This window comes from Puma concolor, chromosome B4 (genome assembly GCF_028749965.1).
Source record: "Puma concolor isolate L17-30 chromosome B4, mPumCon1.1.hap2, whole genome shotgun sequence".
In the NCBI taxonomy this organism is placed as follows: domain Eukaryota; kingdom Metazoa; phylum Chordata; class Mammalia; order Carnivora; family Felidae; genus Puma; species Puma concolor.
Genome location: NC_141673.1, coordinates 11,101,957 through 11,118,090, shown reverse-complemented (window position 1 = coordinate 11,118,090; position 16,134 = coordinate 11,101,957). Strand labels below are relative to the sequence as shown.

At 61.6% G+C, this 16,134-nt stretch overlaps 1 protein-coding gene and 1 long non-coding RNA gene across 3 annotated transcripts; one reads left to right on the top strand and one right to left on the bottom strand.

Annotated features, from left to right (window-relative positions):
• Positions 1 to 21: 21 nt before the first annotated feature.
• IL2RB (interleukin 2 receptor subunit beta) lies at positions 22 to 14,008 on the bottom strand. 2 transcript variants are annotated; one of them, XR_015253325.1, is made up of 11 exons: positions 13,860 to 14,008; positions 10,673 to 10,793; positions 10,127 to 10,241; positions 9,324 to 9,402; positions 8,485 to 8,590; positions 7,463 to 7,611; positions 6,125 to 6,290; positions 5,803 to 5,923; positions 4,418 to 4,502; positions 221 to 1,820; positions 22 to 104 (listed from the first exon to the last, which is right to left on the bottom strand). XR_015253325.1 is itself a non-coding variant. In XM_086712347.1 (10 exons), exons 2-10 carry the CDS (start codon positions 10,767 to 10,769, stop codon positions 1,074 to 1,076), a joined length of 1,665 nt encoding a protein of 554 aa, XP_086568473.1. In that variant the 5' UTR covers positions 10,770 to 10,793; positions 13,860 to 14,008; the 3' UTR covers positions 199 to 1,073. The 2 variants fall into 2 exon arrangements, 1 of the variants encoding a protein (XP_086568473.1); XM_086712347.1 differs by lacking the exon at positions 22 to 104 and having other exon boundaries at positions 199 to 1,820.
• Positions 11,575 to 15,638, top strand: LOC147578910 (uncharacterized). The gene is made up of 3 exons (XR_015253326.1): positions 11,575 to 11,665; positions 12,570 to 12,734; positions 14,903 to 15,638. It is a non-coding gene; the product is annotated as an uncharacterized LOC147578910 (long non-coding RNA).
• The last annotated feature ends 496 nt before the right edge of the window (positions 15,639 to 16,134 follow it).

Genomic DNA, 16,134 nt, shown 5'->3' with positions numbered 1-16,134 from the left:
AGGCGGTGTGCCAGCCCCGGAGCCACGCAAGAGGTCCCTCCAGTAGAGGGTGGAGTGGCAGGGGCCCAGATCTGGGCTCCCTGGGACAGCATCGGAACCTGCCACTGACAGGAGGTTCACTTTCCAGCAGCATGCCTTAGGAGTCTGTGAAACCTCCATGGAAACATCCAGCCAGTGTCCCCTCCTCTCCCCACCCCCCCCGGGGTATTTGTGTCCATACTGTGGTAAGGACACAGCAGCGAAGCATGCTGAGGTCAGGAGAGATCCCAAGGGCGGAGTGACAGAGCCGCTGGGTCTAGCCATCCCGTGACCCCGAGAACTGTCCCTCCAGCACTGAATCGTGAAGCCTGGGCACATGAATGGAAGCAGTGTTTCCTTCCAAGGGAAGCGGACCTGACACTTGAGGGATAAGGGGGGTTTGTCCCCTAGATGAAGGAGGCACTGAAGGCACCGGGTGCCAAGCATGTGCCAAGGTGTGGGGGCAGGAGGGAGCTTCTGGTGGCTCAGTAGGAAGGTTCCAGAAGGGAATGTCCCAACACGATGCTGGAGGAGCAGGGGCCGGGCCAAGAAGTGAAGCGGAGGGCAGTGAGGAGGCATGGCAGGGATTTAACCGGGGGAGGCAGCTTAACCATATTTACGTTCTGGAAAGAGCGTTCTCATTGTTCTCATTGTCCTGCGGGGGAGGGGGGGGAGGGGGGGAGATGGGGCAGGAAGCCTGCGGAGAAGACCCCTGGAGAGCCCCGAGAACGCTCCCCCAAGAGTGCTTGCAGGGCTGAAGAGGAGGGATGCTTCAGGGACAAAAGCCATGGGGCTCCGTGACTGATGAGGGAGTGGGGGAGTCACGGTGCCCCCACCCCCCCACTCTGCACTTGGGTCATAGGACCAGGAAGCAGCAACTGAGGTCTTTGGAAGTGAACGGCCAAGTGTGCTAGGTTGGGTGGGGGCCCTCTGGGCAGAGATGTCCGGGGCACGGCTAGAAACCGGGTGACTCAGCAGTGGACAAACCTTGAGGACAGCGAGCCCTCAACTGGGCCTGGCACCACAGTGGGCAGTGACCCACCGGGTCGTTGCGTCTACCCCGAGCGAGCTGGGTCCTGATCCTGCAGCTCCTGGAGGGACAGGTAGGCATCGGTGTTCAGGGTCAGGCAGGAGGCAGGGGCTCTGAGCTGGCCTTGCCCAGGAGGGCTGGCCCAGGGGAAGCTGACCCTGACCCCCTCCCCAGGGCCAGGGCCAGGGCCAGGGCCAGGGCCCGGGCCCTCCTCTCTTGCCCCTTCCACGGAGCCCTCCAGGGGTGGCTGGATGTCCACCGGCTCAGGTGCCCCTGGCGGGGGAGACATCGGGGGCCGGGGGGCCCAGTCTCTGGGAGCTCCCTCCTGCAGGGAGGGGGCCAGCTTCTTGTCATGAGCTCCAGTGCCCCCCGGGGCCGTGTTTGGGGGGCCCGGGCCGCCGAGGAGGAAGGTGCAGTAGGCGTCTTCCTCCCCGGGCGGAGGCAGCAGGGGTGGCAGGAGAGACCCCGCAGGCACCCCGGGCCCGGCCTCATCGGGCTCTTCCGTGCAGGGGTCATAGGTGAAGTACACCTGGCAGGCCTCGATCTCCAGAGCGTCCGGGAGGTGGAAGAAGAAATAGCCCTGATTGGTGAAGCAGCTGGTCAGCGAGTGGCCGCTGGTCTCGGCTGAGGACGAGGAGGGCACCTTCTCCTGCTGTAGCAGGAGCAACTGTGTGGCCTTAGCGTCCCCGTCCAGCACCTCCAGCGGGGAGATCTCGGGTGCCGGCGTGTCGGGGCTGAAGGACGACGAGGGGAAGGGAGAGGCGAGCCACTTCTGCAGGAGAAAGAGCAGCGGGGAGGTGAGTGGGACGCCTCCTCCAGACTCTCAGCCACAACTCCTCTAACTACCGGCTACGCAGGGCGGCCACCTCCAGGAAGGCCTCCCTGACTGCCCGCCCGCCCGCCAACTGGCTTGGGGAACGCTCTGGGTCAGCCCAGGGAGTGCGCTTGCTGTAGGCGCCCGGGGGATGCATTGTCTCCGCGCGCGACTGTCTCTGGGGCACCTGCTGTGAAGCCTGGCGCTGCTCTAGGCACCGGGCACAGGGTAAAATCCTCTGTGTGTCTGGTGGGGGCTGGCACCGGTGTGAGAATCAACCAACCCGTGTTGGAAGCGGAAAGGGCCCTGGAGCACATCTCATTCACTTCACAGATGTACGCAGAGGGGACGTGCCCCGGGGCCGATCACACAGCCAGTGGCCCCGGGCGCCGTGGAAAAAGAAAACTCTCTGGCGGGGACCTGATGGCCCCGCAATTCTCCTCTCCCTCCCAGCGCCGTGGAGCCGCCACCTCCCGCGCCCTCCATCCACGGAGAGAAGAAAGTGCCCGCCTGAGCCCTTCCCACTTGGCTCTGGGATCCGGAGGGCCCTGGCTAGAGCAGGGAGAACCACGTTCCAGTCCGGGCCCCGGCCCCCTCGCTCGCTGTGCGACCCCGGGGGCGGGTCACTGCACCTCTCTGAGCCTCAATTCCACAACAGTGAGCCCCCTCTTTCCCAACTTCCCTGGGGTGGGGGGGGGAGTTGGGGGGGGTGGCAGGAAGTTGTCAAAGAAGAAAATGAAGGTGGGAATTCCTAGCACGGGGTGAAATGCAGGCCACCTGTGAGGGACAACAGATCCCTCGGGTGGGCGTGATGGGGGCTTCAAGTGGGTTTTTTGAGAGCCTCAACAAGCCCTCTGTCCTGGGAGCCCTCAGCAGCCGGACTGTGGTCCCCTGAGTACAGGGCCCGGGCCTGATGGGTTCCTCTGACACCCCTGTGCCCAGCAGGTCTGGGTAGAGGAAAAGAGCGCAGGGCGGGGGGTGGGGGGAGGCTGGGCAGGGTCTGTTGCGAGAAGAGGCAGTGGAGGAGGCTAGGGCCCGGCAGCCGGGCATCCAGAAGAAGCAGAGGCCAGTCCCGTGACCAGCGCCCGTGTGCCAGGGCCTGGCCGGCCCCCCTCGGAGGTGTGTGTGGTCAGCCACTTCCTGGGCCCAGGGCCTCCGTCCACAGTGCCCTGAAGCGGGGGGGGGGGGGGGGAGGGCGCAAGGAGAAGCTTCTCTCCCCCTCTCGCACGCTCACACACTGGCACGCACACTCCCAGATCCCGTGGACAGGGCAGCGGGCCTTGTGGCCCTGTGGCCGGAGGTCCTGGGGTAGAGAGAGAGGAGCGGGCCTCCCACCCCGACACAGAGGAGAGGATGGGGTCCCTCTTGGCCAGCCCCAAGCCCCGAGCACGTCGTGCCTCCCCAGGGCCTCCTTGGGATACCCCCCCTCCACACCCGAGGGCGGGGGGCAGGCACCTAGGCCTGGGGATGCCCTCATGGGAAGATGGGGTGGTTTGCACCCCTCCGGGAAGGAGCTCACTCCCACCCGGAAGGTCCTAGTCCCTTAGAACCTAGATAGTCAGCCAAGGCTTGCATGAATGCCTCTGTTGACGGGGAGCTCACGACCCTTAGGAAGAATTTTAAGGAGATGCATTCCTGCACATCAAGAGAACCGTAGGTTAGCGATCCCCAGTCTTGGGAGTTTTCCAAAGAATTCCAGAAGGGGCCCTGATCCCCGGTAACAGAGAACTCCGGCTCTCAATAGCTCGGGCCCAGCGTGGCTTCCCGGCCCCTCGGGGCTCCTCCGGATCTCCTTCCACCCCCCCCACCCCCCCCACCGAATCTAGAGAGCCTGGGGAGGGGAGGGTGACAGAAGCAGCCCACCGCATCCCCCACCTCCCTTGACACTTCCTTCCTGAAGCAAGTGTGGGCTCGGGGAGGGGAGGCGACTGAGGTTGAAATGGGGTTCAGAGTGTTACTACTCTCGGGGGCCCACGCTTTAACCGTGAATCTGTGTCTCAAGTGACGAGGTGTGGCTGGAGGACTTGTTAGCACCGGGGACGAGGCAGGGAGCCTGCTCGGGGCTTTGCTCAGGGTCAGTGGAAGCCCTGCGCCCACGAAGAAGGTCTGCGCAAGTGGTGGGGTCGTGAGAATTTGTACCTGGCGAGCCCCGCTCGGTGGACAGACTGGGGACAGTAACTCCCGCTAGGGCCCCTCGAGCGCTTACTGTGTCCCAGGCAGTGGGTCCATACGCCTGGCAACACTATCTCCCTCCCCTTTTTACAGGCGAGGAAATGGAGCACAGAGAAGTTCTCTAACTTACCAAACATCACACAGCCAACAAGGGGCAGAGCCGGGATTAGAGCCCAGTAAGTCTGGCTCGGACGGGAGGTGCCATTCAGCCTGAGAAGGCTGGTGCCAGAGCTGGGGAAAGGGGCCCACCCCCACCCCGGAGGCTATTCCGTTCCTTATCTTGTCTCCTTTCGCAAAGCGCAAACCCACTCACACCTCTGCCCGCTCTCTGGCCAACCCAAGCCGGCCGTGCCTGCTTCTGGCCTCCACCTCCAGAGTCCTACCTGGAAATCTCCTCCATGCACTGACTTCAGCTGGGAGAAGAATCCTGAGGGATCTGGGATGTGACATTTCAGAACCTTCTTCAGCCTGAACAGGAGAGAGGGAGGGAGGGAAGGTGGATGAGAAGGGAAGGGGGCCATGGTGTCCGGCCAGACCCCGCGGCCCTGAAGGCAGGGTACCGAACCCCTCCACATTCATTCATTTGATCAGTATCAAGGGAATGCCCAGTAAGGGAGGGGACACAGGAATGGCAAACAGAGAAGGCCCCCGATCTTAAGAAGAGACAGACACGAACCAAGTGTGCGACATTATCATGCGTTCTATGCAAACAGAAAGCGGCGGACTGTGAAAGAGAAAATGTAGGGCTGGTGGGGGTGTGGGGGGTGGGGGGCACGTGAGCCAGACCAGTCAGGGACCACACACAGCCAGGCGTCTGGAGTAGAGTGAACCAGGAGGAAGGAGGCAGGAGAGAGGCCAGATCGTGGGTCTCCTAGTCCAGGCTGTCATGGATGGTGGTTCAGGTTGTGCACTGCCCAAGGGCACCCGGTTCTAGGAGGGTAGTGAGTGGGGGCCGACTTCCAGCCCGTGCTCGGCCTGCCAAGCAGAATGCCCCAGTATCTGTAGGCACCTGCTTCAAAATGTAGTCAGAGCCCCAAGGCCCCAGAAAGCCTGTCTGCCCCTCAGATGTCGGGTCAGCCCTCTCCTCCACCCCCTTCACGTAGGGTCTCTGCGCACCCGGCTTCTTCCGTTTGGGATGCGCTCCCCAACCCCTTCCACCCTGCCTGCTTAGCTCCTCCTTCAGATTTCAAGGGACCCATCACTTCCTTGGAGAAGCTTCTGCCAGCCACCCCTCAGCCAAGGTTCCTCTCCCTGATGTCTGTTTCCAATACATCGAACGTCTTCCTTTGCCATCCTCCTCGTGGCGTGTCATTGTACTCGTGTGTGATTAGTAAACGTCTGCCTTCTCCCAGGGGTCTGTGGGCTCCAGATTGCATGCGTGTGGCCTGCCCCTGCATTCCCAGCACTCCGCCCCAGGCCTGGCACTGAGCTGGGGCTCAAGAAATAAAGAAATACGCCAACGCGTGCCCGGACCTAGAGAGACCCGTGAGGACACACGCGCAGACAGCCGGCATGTGCACAGACACACACACACACACACACACACACACTCAGCTCCTGAGAGTAATGCTCGGGGCAGGGTTGCCATGGGGCTCTCCTTCCTCGGATCCCCTGAGGCCGGTTCCACAGGGTTCCATCTTTGGGGGTGGGTGGCAGGGCAAAGCCAGGTGTTAGGCAGGGGGGACTCTCGGGAGGGCAGAGGAAGCACCACCGTGTCGGTGCGTGTGTCAGAGGAGAGCACGAAGGAGCAAGAAGGGAGGGCGCTTACCACGGCCCGATGTACCGGCAGTTGGCCAGCAAGTAGACCGAGATGATGAAGCCAAAGACACTGCTGATGCCCATGATGATGCGGCCCAGCCAAGGAAAGGGCACAGCCTCCTTCCCTGGGGCTGCCCGGGGGTGGGAGAAGCAGCGAGAGGGGTTAGAGAAGGGCCCCCCATCGCCCAGGTCCCTCCAGCATCCCCCTGCCGCTGCTGGGGCCGAGCCCTGGACCCCGTCCTCAGGCCTCCCCCGCCAGCTGCCCTCGGACCACACCCCAGCCAGCCCCTCTCCTGCCTGAGCTCTGTCCCACCCCTTCTGCCCACTGGCACCTGCGGGCCTCGTCCTGAAGGCCAGGGGCTGGCTCCAGGGGCTCCAAGCCTCGTTTTTGCCCAGCTGGGGCCTGACCCGCACTTGAAGTTCATACTGGGTGTCTGGAGTGAGGGTCTCCAGGCAAATCCATTGCTGGTTCTGCGCGAGGGTCAGCAGGGAGGCCTCCTGGGGCAGACACAGGCAGGGGTGGGGGCTGTCAGAGCAGAGGGGTCCCCACAGCCCTCCTCACCTCCCACGGCAGGGCTGCCTGGGAGGCTGAGCAAGGAGCTTCTTCCTTCCTCGCCTCCAGCCTCCATGCCCCCTCACCCAGTCCTACCAGAAGGCTCCCTGACTCCCCAGTGCTGAGGCCCCAACCCCAAGCTCATCCCGAACCCCTCCCTCTCACTCAGCCTCCACACACAAAGCCTGCCGCCCATCAGCTGGTTCCCCCTGCGGAACCTATTCTGGACCCTTCCCCGTCTCTCCTCTCCTTCCCCCATCTCAGGCAGGGGCTGGTCTCCCTGCTCCCACCCAAACTCTGCTGCAGTCTATTTTCCACGCACCCAGAAAGAGGATTTTCCCAGGGACCCCGCCCACCTCTGGATCCCTCGTTGCTCCTCCGCGCTCCCCCCCCACCCCCCCCCCTGCCCTCCGCCAGCCCTCAGACACACAGGGTCTTGTCTTTGCGGTGTCTCTTTCCTCTGCTTGGAAAGCCCTCCCCAAACCTTTGCAGGGTCTGCTCCTCCTTGGCCCTCGGATCCCACAAGCAGCCTTCTGTGGGCACCTGACCTGAGGGCCTGCTCTAGGCCCTCTCAAATGATGTCATCCCATTTAATTTCCTGGGTAGCACTGATCAATATCTCATAGTCTCCAGGGTCCTGTTTGCAGACAGTCTCCCCGCCCTCCATGTGAGTTTCCTGACCCCAGCAGGGGGGGGGGGGTGATCTGGTCAGTTTCGTCCTCCACCCTCTTTGCCCCCCGCGGGAGCACATAGTAGGTACTCAATGTTTGCTGAGTGAGCGAGCAAATGAGGGAGCGGGTAAGTGAATGGATAGGCGACCGACCCCAGTGGATGCTGACCACACCGGATTTGGAGAACGGAAAGGTGGCTTCCCGGGGTCTCTGAAATCTCCCGGAGAGGACAGTCACCGACCGGCCTCTTGGCTAGGTAAGACCTTGTCCTGGTGCCAGCCCGGCATCTGCCACCAGCTGGAAGCTCTGGATTGTCAGGGGGCACATGGAGGCGGGGGGGGGGGGATCGGAGCTGGGAATAGCCTCGGGGCCACCGTAGCTTGGCTGAGATGAAGGATGGACAGGGTGACCGGGGCAGGAAGGAGGAATCAGGGCAGGGCACTCACCTCCCAGCTGTGGCCTGGGGACCTTTTCCGGGCCTCAAACTCCAGGTATCTTTCAATGTAGTGGGAGGACTGGCGGACTTTCCAGGTTACGTTGCATCTGTGGGTCCCTACGTGGGTGACTTGGAGGGAGTCGGGGGCCATCAGGCGAACTGGAAGCAAGAGAGGGACAGAGGGAGACAGGAAGGGAGAGTGGGCTTGGGGGACGCCGGGACACGATGCTGAGGTGATAAAACCGAGACATGCTGGGATTCCGTGGTCGCCCTCTCCCTCCACCCGCCCCCCACTCATGCGCGCTCTCTCTCTCTGTCTCAAAAATAAACATTAAAAAAGAGAGAGAGAGAGCTGCCTAGCTCTCGCCCTCTCTTCCTTAGAGATGGCCCCTCCATGGTCTGCGGCTGGAGTTGGACACCCAGTCATTCAACAAACCTTCCCGGAGCACTGCCCAGATGAGGCCTGGGGCTGAGTACTTGGAGTGGAGACAGAGGGATCACAAACACTCCGCCCTCAGGAGCCCACAGCCCAGTGAGGGGAACAGTCCCCTGATCAGGCAGTGAGGACCCAGGACCTAAACACCCTGAAGGAGGAGGCACAAAGGGCTGGGAGAGTCTGGGAAGGCCTCCTGGAGGAGGTGACTCTCCCCTGAGCCCTGAAGGGTGGGTGGGAACTTTCCTGGTGGGAAGAGCCTTGCGGGCTGTGGCACCCGCACGTGCAAGGGCTCAGAGGCACGGAGGGGCACGCTGAATTCGGAGAGCTGGACTTTGGTCGTGGCAGGAACACAAGCCACAAGAGGAGGAGTCCTAGATTGGGAAGCCAGGGCCAGACCCTGAGCCTCGAATAGCAGGGTAAGGAATCGGGACTGCATCCCGAGGGCGGCAGGCAGTGACAGCTCGCACGCGGGTGTGGAGAGAGACTGGGACAGGCAGGATCCCCCAGGGGAAAGACAGGGAAGGAGGTTCCCAGTCCGCCCCAGTACCCGCCCCCCCCCCCCCCCGCTCCCCCCTGCTTCCAGATTCTTCACTCACGGTTCTCAAAGGGCTTGAATTTCTGGGTCATCAGCACCCTCCACCTCTCCCCTTCGTGGCACATCACCCTCATGTCCACGGTGTCAGCCGAAGTCAGACTCTGAGTCTGCAAGGGGGGGGATACAGGAGGGGGAAGATCGAGACCCCAGTAAAAGTGGAGCCCCTCCGCAAGCCCCCCCCCCCCCCAGCTAAAGCAGGGGGTCGGCCAACTTTCTCCGCAAAGGTGCAGATAGTAACTCTTTCTAGCTTTGCAGGTCAAGCGGTCTCGGTCACGACTACCCAGCTCTGTCGCTGTCCTGCGAAAGCAGCCAGAGACAACCCGCAGGAGAACAGGCGTGGCTCTGTGCCAGTGAATCTCAATTTACAGAAAACAGGCATGAATTTGATCCGTGATCTAAAGCGGGGTGGGCTGCCTCGGGGTGGGGGAGGGAGTTCCCCATCACAAGAGGTGTGCAAGCAGCCTAACCAACCGCCCCCGGAAACGTAGATCTGGAACAATAGCTTTGAGTATGAAAGCCTCCCTTCCTCCATTTCTCCCCACCCTCACACCCTGACTTTTGGGGAAGGAAGTGGCCAGGTAGTGAGTATCCCCTCCGGGCAGGCAAATGCTCGGGTGCCTTGGCCACTCCTCCGGTGGATTCTTGCTGCAGGTGAGAAACCCAAAGTCATGCATCTGGTCAGCAGGGGCGTCCGGATTCAAACCCACGCCTCTGCACCCAGAGCCTGTGCGCTGTGCGAGCCCATCTCCACGTTCTCCTGCCCCTTAAGAATGGATATAACCTGCTGGTGCTTGGAAAGTGCCCTCCCCATGGGCTCTCTTCTCAGCTCCCACTACTCACATCTGGGGATCCAAGGATCAGGTAACAGGCCCAGGAGGCCGATCCCATCGGAAGCAGCTCACAGGATTTGTTCCAAGACCTTCCAAGGGAAAAGAACCTCCTTAGGACAGAAGGAGGGCCCCCCCAGAGCCGGCCCTGGGGACGGTCCCCCATCCAGCAGGGCCGGTCGGCGCGGGGCTCTGTGCCAACCTCGGCAGAGGCAGAATTCTGTTCCGCCTCCCGTCGTAGACACCTTCCCCAGCCCTCCCCAGTCCGGCCCCGCAGTAGCCACAGTGACCTTCTAGGGCGGGTGGCCTCCACACCGAAAGCCCTCCAGAATCTTCCTGTGGGGCTTGATGGAGCCTTTGGAACCCCGTAGAACCACCACCCACTCAGAGTCACCTTTGCCACGGCCACCCAGAACGTTTGGGTCACAGAAACCCCTCGCTGACTCCTCCTGGGGAGCCCCCTTCCTTCTCCCCCTTGGCTTCTCAAGTCCAGGGTAACCTTGGCATAACAGGTCTTACAGCTCTGTGTCCCCAGACTACGTTGTCCAGCCCATCCCTGGCCCCTGCACTGCAGCCTGGACCCCTGTTCCTCATGCCCGCCCTGGTCTCAGGCATCTAAACATCTGCCTCCTAGCTTTTCCAGCCTAATGTGCTGCCAGGGGTCTGGGGGTCCCATCAGTCCAAATGCCCAAAACATAACATCTTGGCGTCTACAAGGAGGGCATTCCAAGAGTCTAAATGGCAATGATTAGAAGACCCACCCTGCCCCGCCCCCCGCCCCCGTCTCGAGATGCTGTGGTTTCGCGGGACACTCACCGTTGATCCGGCTTAGCGTGGATCCTACAGGATGTGGCCTGTAGGTCCCCATCCCAGCTCCAGACACAGGAGATGTTGGCTTTTGAGTTGTAGAAGCACGCGAGCTTGGAGGGGTCTGCCGACAAAAAGAGGCGTGAGTGGCCGGCTGCAGGGTGCCCTCCGGGGCCGGCCTACCACCCTGCGCCCTGCACCCTGTGCCCACCAGATGGGCAGGTAGGCGACCCTGCTGGGCAGAAAAGGTCTGGGTGGATCCATTTCAGAGAGGACAAAACTGAGCCCCAGAGCCTGCAAGGTCCCAGAGGCAGGCCGAGGCAGAGCAGGGACGAAAAGCCAGTGTCTTCCTTTGGCGTGGAGGGACGTATGGATACAGCAGGACAGAAGGACCGAGGGAGAAGGTGGACGCCTGATCTCTGGTCCCATCGCCCTCGCCTTCCTCCCTCCCGGCCTCCTGCCCCGGCCGAGAAGCGGGGGTCCTGAAAGGGCTTCTAGATGGCTGTTGGCCACCTTCCCAAGAAAAGCACGGCTATCCAGATGCAGGGTCCTCACCGTTCACTGCTGTGGATGCCTGAGGGATGGCCAGGGGCAGGAAGAGGACAAGGAGGGACAGACACCAGGGCAGACCAGGAGCTGCCATCACATCCATGCGTGGGAGCTAGGGAAGGGAGCCCTGGAGGGAGGAAGAAGAGAAGGCACAAGTGAACACCCGCCACTCCGGGCGGAGGGCTGGACCCTACAAAGCCAGCACCGTCCGGCCTCAGGGCCTTTGCACCTGCTGGTACCTCGGCCCCGCCCACACACTCACTTCCTTCCGGGATTCAGAGCCCCACACGTTGTCAGAGCTGAAAGGGCCCTCTGAGCGAGCCCAACCCCTTGTTCAAAAGCTGGAGGAACTGAGACTCAAAAAAAAAAAAGGGAAGACTGCTCCAGTCCACACAGCGAGGCCAGCACAGAGCTGGGATTAGAGCCCCCCCCCCTCCCAGTGCCCCGCTGCCCCTTAATCACACCAAAACCCGTTCATCAGGAGGCTCCTGTAGGCCGGGCTGTTTTCAACTCTTTAAATGAAGCGATAAGGCCATCTACCAGATGATACCCTTATTATCTCCATTTTCAGGTGAGGAAACTGAGGCACAGAGAGGTGAAGCAACTTGCCCAAGGCCATAGAGCGGAAAAGAGGCAGCTGTGGAATCTGATCCAGGACAGGGCCCAGGCAGGGACTCCGGTAACTTGTCCCACCCACCGAGACCGTTCACACGACCGACCGAAGACACGAAGACACGTACTGATGACCTCACAGTACTCACGGGACCGAGCGCTTTACATACATCAGATAATCTTATCTGCCCAGCAGCTTGTGGGGTGGGTGCTTGTCTTAGCCCCTCCCACAGATGAGGAAACTAAGGCTCCGGGTCCTCAACCCGCCAAGGTCACACGCGCAGAAGGGGGCAGAACTGGGATGTCACGGCCACGTTCACCCCCAAGGCCTGTTCTTTCACATCCTCTGTCCCTGCCCAGACCCTGTCCGGGGCACTGGTCCCAGAGGTAAGGCCGACAGCCTCCCTGCCCTGGAGTCCGGGTCCGGCAGGGGCCCAGGCCCACAGTCAGGTCTCCGGCCTGGGTTCAAAAAGGAGCCCAGAGAGGTGCCCACAGGCTCCTCCTTGCTTGGCCCACCGTCCCCTTAGTGGGGTGGGCTTCCCAGCTGGAGTGGGGGTGGGGGCTGGTTACTTCTTTCCTTGGGAACCCCCGACAGCACAGGGCACAGGGTTGGGACCCTAAGGGGACCAGCAAGCCCTGCTGTGCCCCCTAGTCGCTCGATCGTGGCCTTGGGCACAGGCCCTGTCAGTCCCCTGGAGGGTGTCACCCTCGGCCAGCGCCAGCCAGCAAGGCAACCCCATGCCCAAGACAGGACCTGGCACAGAGCCCCAGGGTGAGGGGAGGAGGGTCAGGGCAAAGGCATACAAGATCACAGGAAGGTCAAGGCCAAACCACAGCCCCAGCAGGGGTGAGCCGGCAGGAGCAGAAGCATTATCTAGAATGAGCTCCCCACCGCTCCCATCAGAAAGGGCGCGTGTACTCTCCAAGGTTGCAAAGCACACGGGTGGGGGATGCGTGGGGGGCACCAGAGGGGCTTGGGGCTGGGAGGGCTCCTAGCCCACTCAAAGGAGCCTCAGGGAGGTTAAGGAACCTGCTCAATGTCACGGGCCCAGCCTCAGGGACAGCAAGCAAGTAGGACCTCTGAGCCCCAAGCGCCCTTAGCCCTAGGTTCCCACGCACACCCACGCACCATGCCCTTCCCAACTGCAAAGCTGTCCACAGCCACACTGACTCATAGGTCCCCACCACAGCCCGGGAAGGTAGCTGTCGTCACCCGCCCCTTTGATGGATGCCAAGACTGAGCTCCGCACTGCCCAAGGGGCTGGACTCAAAGCCAATCCTCTGATTTCAGGCGAGGAGATGATAATGACGGTGACAATGATGGTGATCACGGTCATGATGGTGACAGGGATGATGATGGCGATGGTGACTAATACTCGGCTCTCACTCTGTGCCCCGGTCCTCAGCACTCAGCAGATGACACTTCATTTAGCCCTTACAGCAACCCCGGGAGAAGGTACCATTATGACTCCTTTTCTCAGACGAGGAGGCCAAGGCCGGAGTGGGGGGGGGGGGGGGTTGGGGGTGGGGGAAGCTAGGGGTTGAATGGGTCATTACCGCCTGAGTTCCCGCAGGGCTGACGCTGCGGGACTTGGGGTGCTTGGGGGAAGGGGAGGATGTGAGGAAGGAGCTCAGTAGCCAGACCACTGACCTTGACAGGCTCTGTCTTCCCTTGTCTTCCTGGCCACACACACACACACACACACACACGGAGAGGGGGGGCGGTGGGGGGAGGGGAGGGGGCTTGCCTCTTGCTGTTTAACCCCTGGGGCTCTAGACCCTGGCTGTGGGGCTAGGAAGGGGACCCTCAGAGCTGGCTCTGCCCCTCAGCTCTCCCACCCCCGAGGTGCTCCGAAGACAGTTCAGGGCAGGAGACCTCGTTCCCCAGGGCAGGAGAGAGGTGCCCACCCCTCCAGAGGTGCCCGGAGACACTACTGAGCTGCTCCCTCACACGGCCAAGGGCGGGACAAATCCGGACTCAAACCTGCAGGTCTGGCCTCCCGCCCAGGGCTTCCCTGGCCACCCCGCTTCAGGGCCAGGTCTCAGAGAGGCCCCCCTCTCTCCTCTCCTGCCCCTCAGCCTCCTCAGGAGCACTTCACCCGGGGGGCGCCTTTCCATAGCTGTGAGGAGGGGGCTCGCCTGTCCCCCCCACCCCACATCCCGCTGTCCTCTGTCTGGGGCTCAGCAGGCCTCCCCTCTCCCAGTCCTCCCGCCTCTTCCTTCACCCCTCTGGGTTGGAAGGCCCCTTGCCCCAGAGCAGCCCCAACGTCCCCAGGGATGGGCCGGGCAGGAGAGGTAGGTCCCAGCACTAGGGACCAGCATTTTTTTTCCCCTCAAGCCAAAAGCCATGAGCTCAGGACCTGCCTCATTCCTGAGGGATTTCAAGCTAAGGCTGGGGATGGGAGGGGTGGCCGGGAGGGCTGGGAGAAGGAAGTCCGGGCAGATGACGTCCTGGGGCATCTAGGTGAGAGCTGAAAGCTGTCCCATGACCTTCACTTCCAGCCGGGGCTGGCGGCAGGGCCGGGAGGGAGCCCCTGGGTGCCCGGGGACCGAAGGGGGGCAGGGGCGAGGGCAAAGTCACCTGGCTGAGACATGGGGTTGCGGCGCACTCTCTCGGGATCTCTCCGCTGCTGGGTCCACAGCCATCTCCCCAGGGCCCTGCTCCGACTCAGACTCCCAGCCGCCCAGGTAGCAGCTGGCTGATGAGGCCAGCGAAGTAAAACCCCAGGGCCAGCCCACTTCCTGTGCAGAGAGGATGGAGGGGGCAAGGCCTGGGGTGGGGACAGGGGGGTGGGGGGGCGGGGGGGGCAGGGAGAGATCAGGCTGGTGAGAAACTCTGAAACTCCTAAAGCACCTAGAGGCCAGATAAAGATCTCCCTCCCCCGCTGCGGGGTGGGGGGGGGGCACCGTGGGTGTCTTGGCAACAGACAGACAGACGCACAGACAGAGAGACACACACACACACACACACACACACACACAATCGCCCTCGCCAAGGCGCCTTGGTGCACACAGGAGCCCCAGGGGGTGCAGCCCTCCCTCACCCTCCCACACCCACCCCACCCCATCTCACACAGGTCACTGCAAACCTCTGACACCTTCACCCAGCCACACACACACTCACACACACACACACACACACACACTCAGGCCTTACACACACACAGGTGTCCTTTTCGGTGTTCCTGGTGCTTCTCCTCTTATCCCATCCACCTCTCCGAGACCTCCCTTTTTGCCCAGGTTTCCAGGGAGCCCCTTCCTTAGTTTAGCATCCAGAGGGAACTATTTTCCAGGGCTTTGCAAGCAATTTGAGGGCCACTTATTGGACATTCTAGAACCTTCCCTTCCTGCTCAGGTCATGCTTCCTACTCCTCCTCCCCCCCCCCACCCCCCCGCTCTTTGGATCAGCTCAGGGCTTTTTTTTTTTTTTTCAAATGATGAGAAGTCGCAGGGCCCCTCTTTAGAAAGGCGCACATCTATTCACGTGCAGCGTCCCAGGCCCGGGGACCTGTGAGGTTCCATCCAGCCTCCAGAAGAAGCAGTTCTGTGTTCTCTCGTTGTCCTGACCTTAATGCCCCTGCCTCAGGTGGGGGACTTTCTCATAAGCTGCTCTCTCTTTCAAAGAAAGGGACGGGGCAAGCAGGAGAGGGGTCAGGCAGCTCCAGAGACCCGGCTGTCTGCACAGAAGGGAGAGCAGAACTGATGACCCCGAGAAGAGAGGCAGACCCAGCTCCCTTCTGAGTCGAAGCAGAAGCAACAGGGCGGCATCCTTGAGAAGAGGATGACCTTCTTTGGGGCCTGCCCACAGAGCCACCCTGCCTTCCCAGGGGGAAGGAGGCATGGTGGTTCCTGTAAGATATACATGCCCGAAGCACTCACCGTCCACCGCACGTTTAATGAACTCGCAATATTCCCTCCTCTCCCCTCCCCTCGAGCAAAGCTTCTGGGTGCAGCGGCGGGTAGTGAACCACCCCCCACAAAGAGGAGAAGATGGCCAAGATGTCTGGAGCCCAGAATATTTCTGGGAGCTTCTCAAGAAACCAGGAACGTTGGTCCTCCCAGGAAGGAAAGCCAGGTCAGGAAGGGGCAGGGAGAATGTTTTTTCACTGTAGACCCCACATGTACCACCGGCACGTACGTCCTGCCCCAAAATAAATGAACTCGGTTAAAACTTTTTAAAAAAAACGTAGGAAAAGAGCGGCGCCTCGGTGGCTCAGTCAGTGAAGCTTCTGACTCTTGATTTCGGCTCAGGTCGGGATCTCACAGTTCGTGGGATCGAGCCCCGTGTCGGGCTCTGTGCTGAGTCTGCTCGGACCAGTGCGGAGCCTGCTTGGGATTCGCTCTCTCCTCCCTCTGCCCCCTCCCCCGGCGAGTAAATAAGGAAACATTTTTTTTTTTTAAATAAAATCAAAATAAAAACACGTATAAAGAGAAAAGACATCCCCGGGCGAAGCCAGAAATCACAAACGCATCTTGTAATAAGGAGTCGGCACTTTCGTCCACGGGGACGGCATTGGCCTGCCCTGCGTGGCCTGCCTGAGACTCCTCACCTCCCCCAACCCCCTTTCCTTCTTCCCTTCTCTCATTCAAGTTCGGCAAACATTGGCCGAGCACCGAGATGTCCCCGCAGCGAGGCCAGGGACCGGCAGCAGGCCCCAGGCTGGCGTGGGTCCAGGGGAGGGAGGGGGGTGGCTCTAACCAGCCGGGGCCCTGGGAGTTGGGGGGCGGGTGCAGCACCGCGTGGCCTCCACCCGCCGAGGCGGCTTGAATAGCGTAGTGAGGAGGGTCCTGCTTTGGCCAAGGGGCTCCGGCCAGGACCCCTGAGGTGGAGAGGCAGGGGTGGCTAGGGAGCCCGG

Coding starts and splice junctions, on each gene's coding strand:
- IL2RB (XM_086712347.1), bottom strand. CDS start 10,769: ATGGATGTGATGGCAGCTCCTGGTCTGCCCTGGTGTCTGTCCCTCCTT. Junction 5,924..6,124: donor CTTCAGGACGAGGCCCGCAG/GTGCCAGTGGGC, acceptor ACCCCCGGGCAG/CCCCAGGGAAGGAGGCTGTG. Junction 4,503..5,802: donor TGCCGGTACATCGGGCCGTG/GTAAGCGCCCTC, acceptor TCTCCTGTTCAG/GCTGAAGAAGGTTCTGAAAT.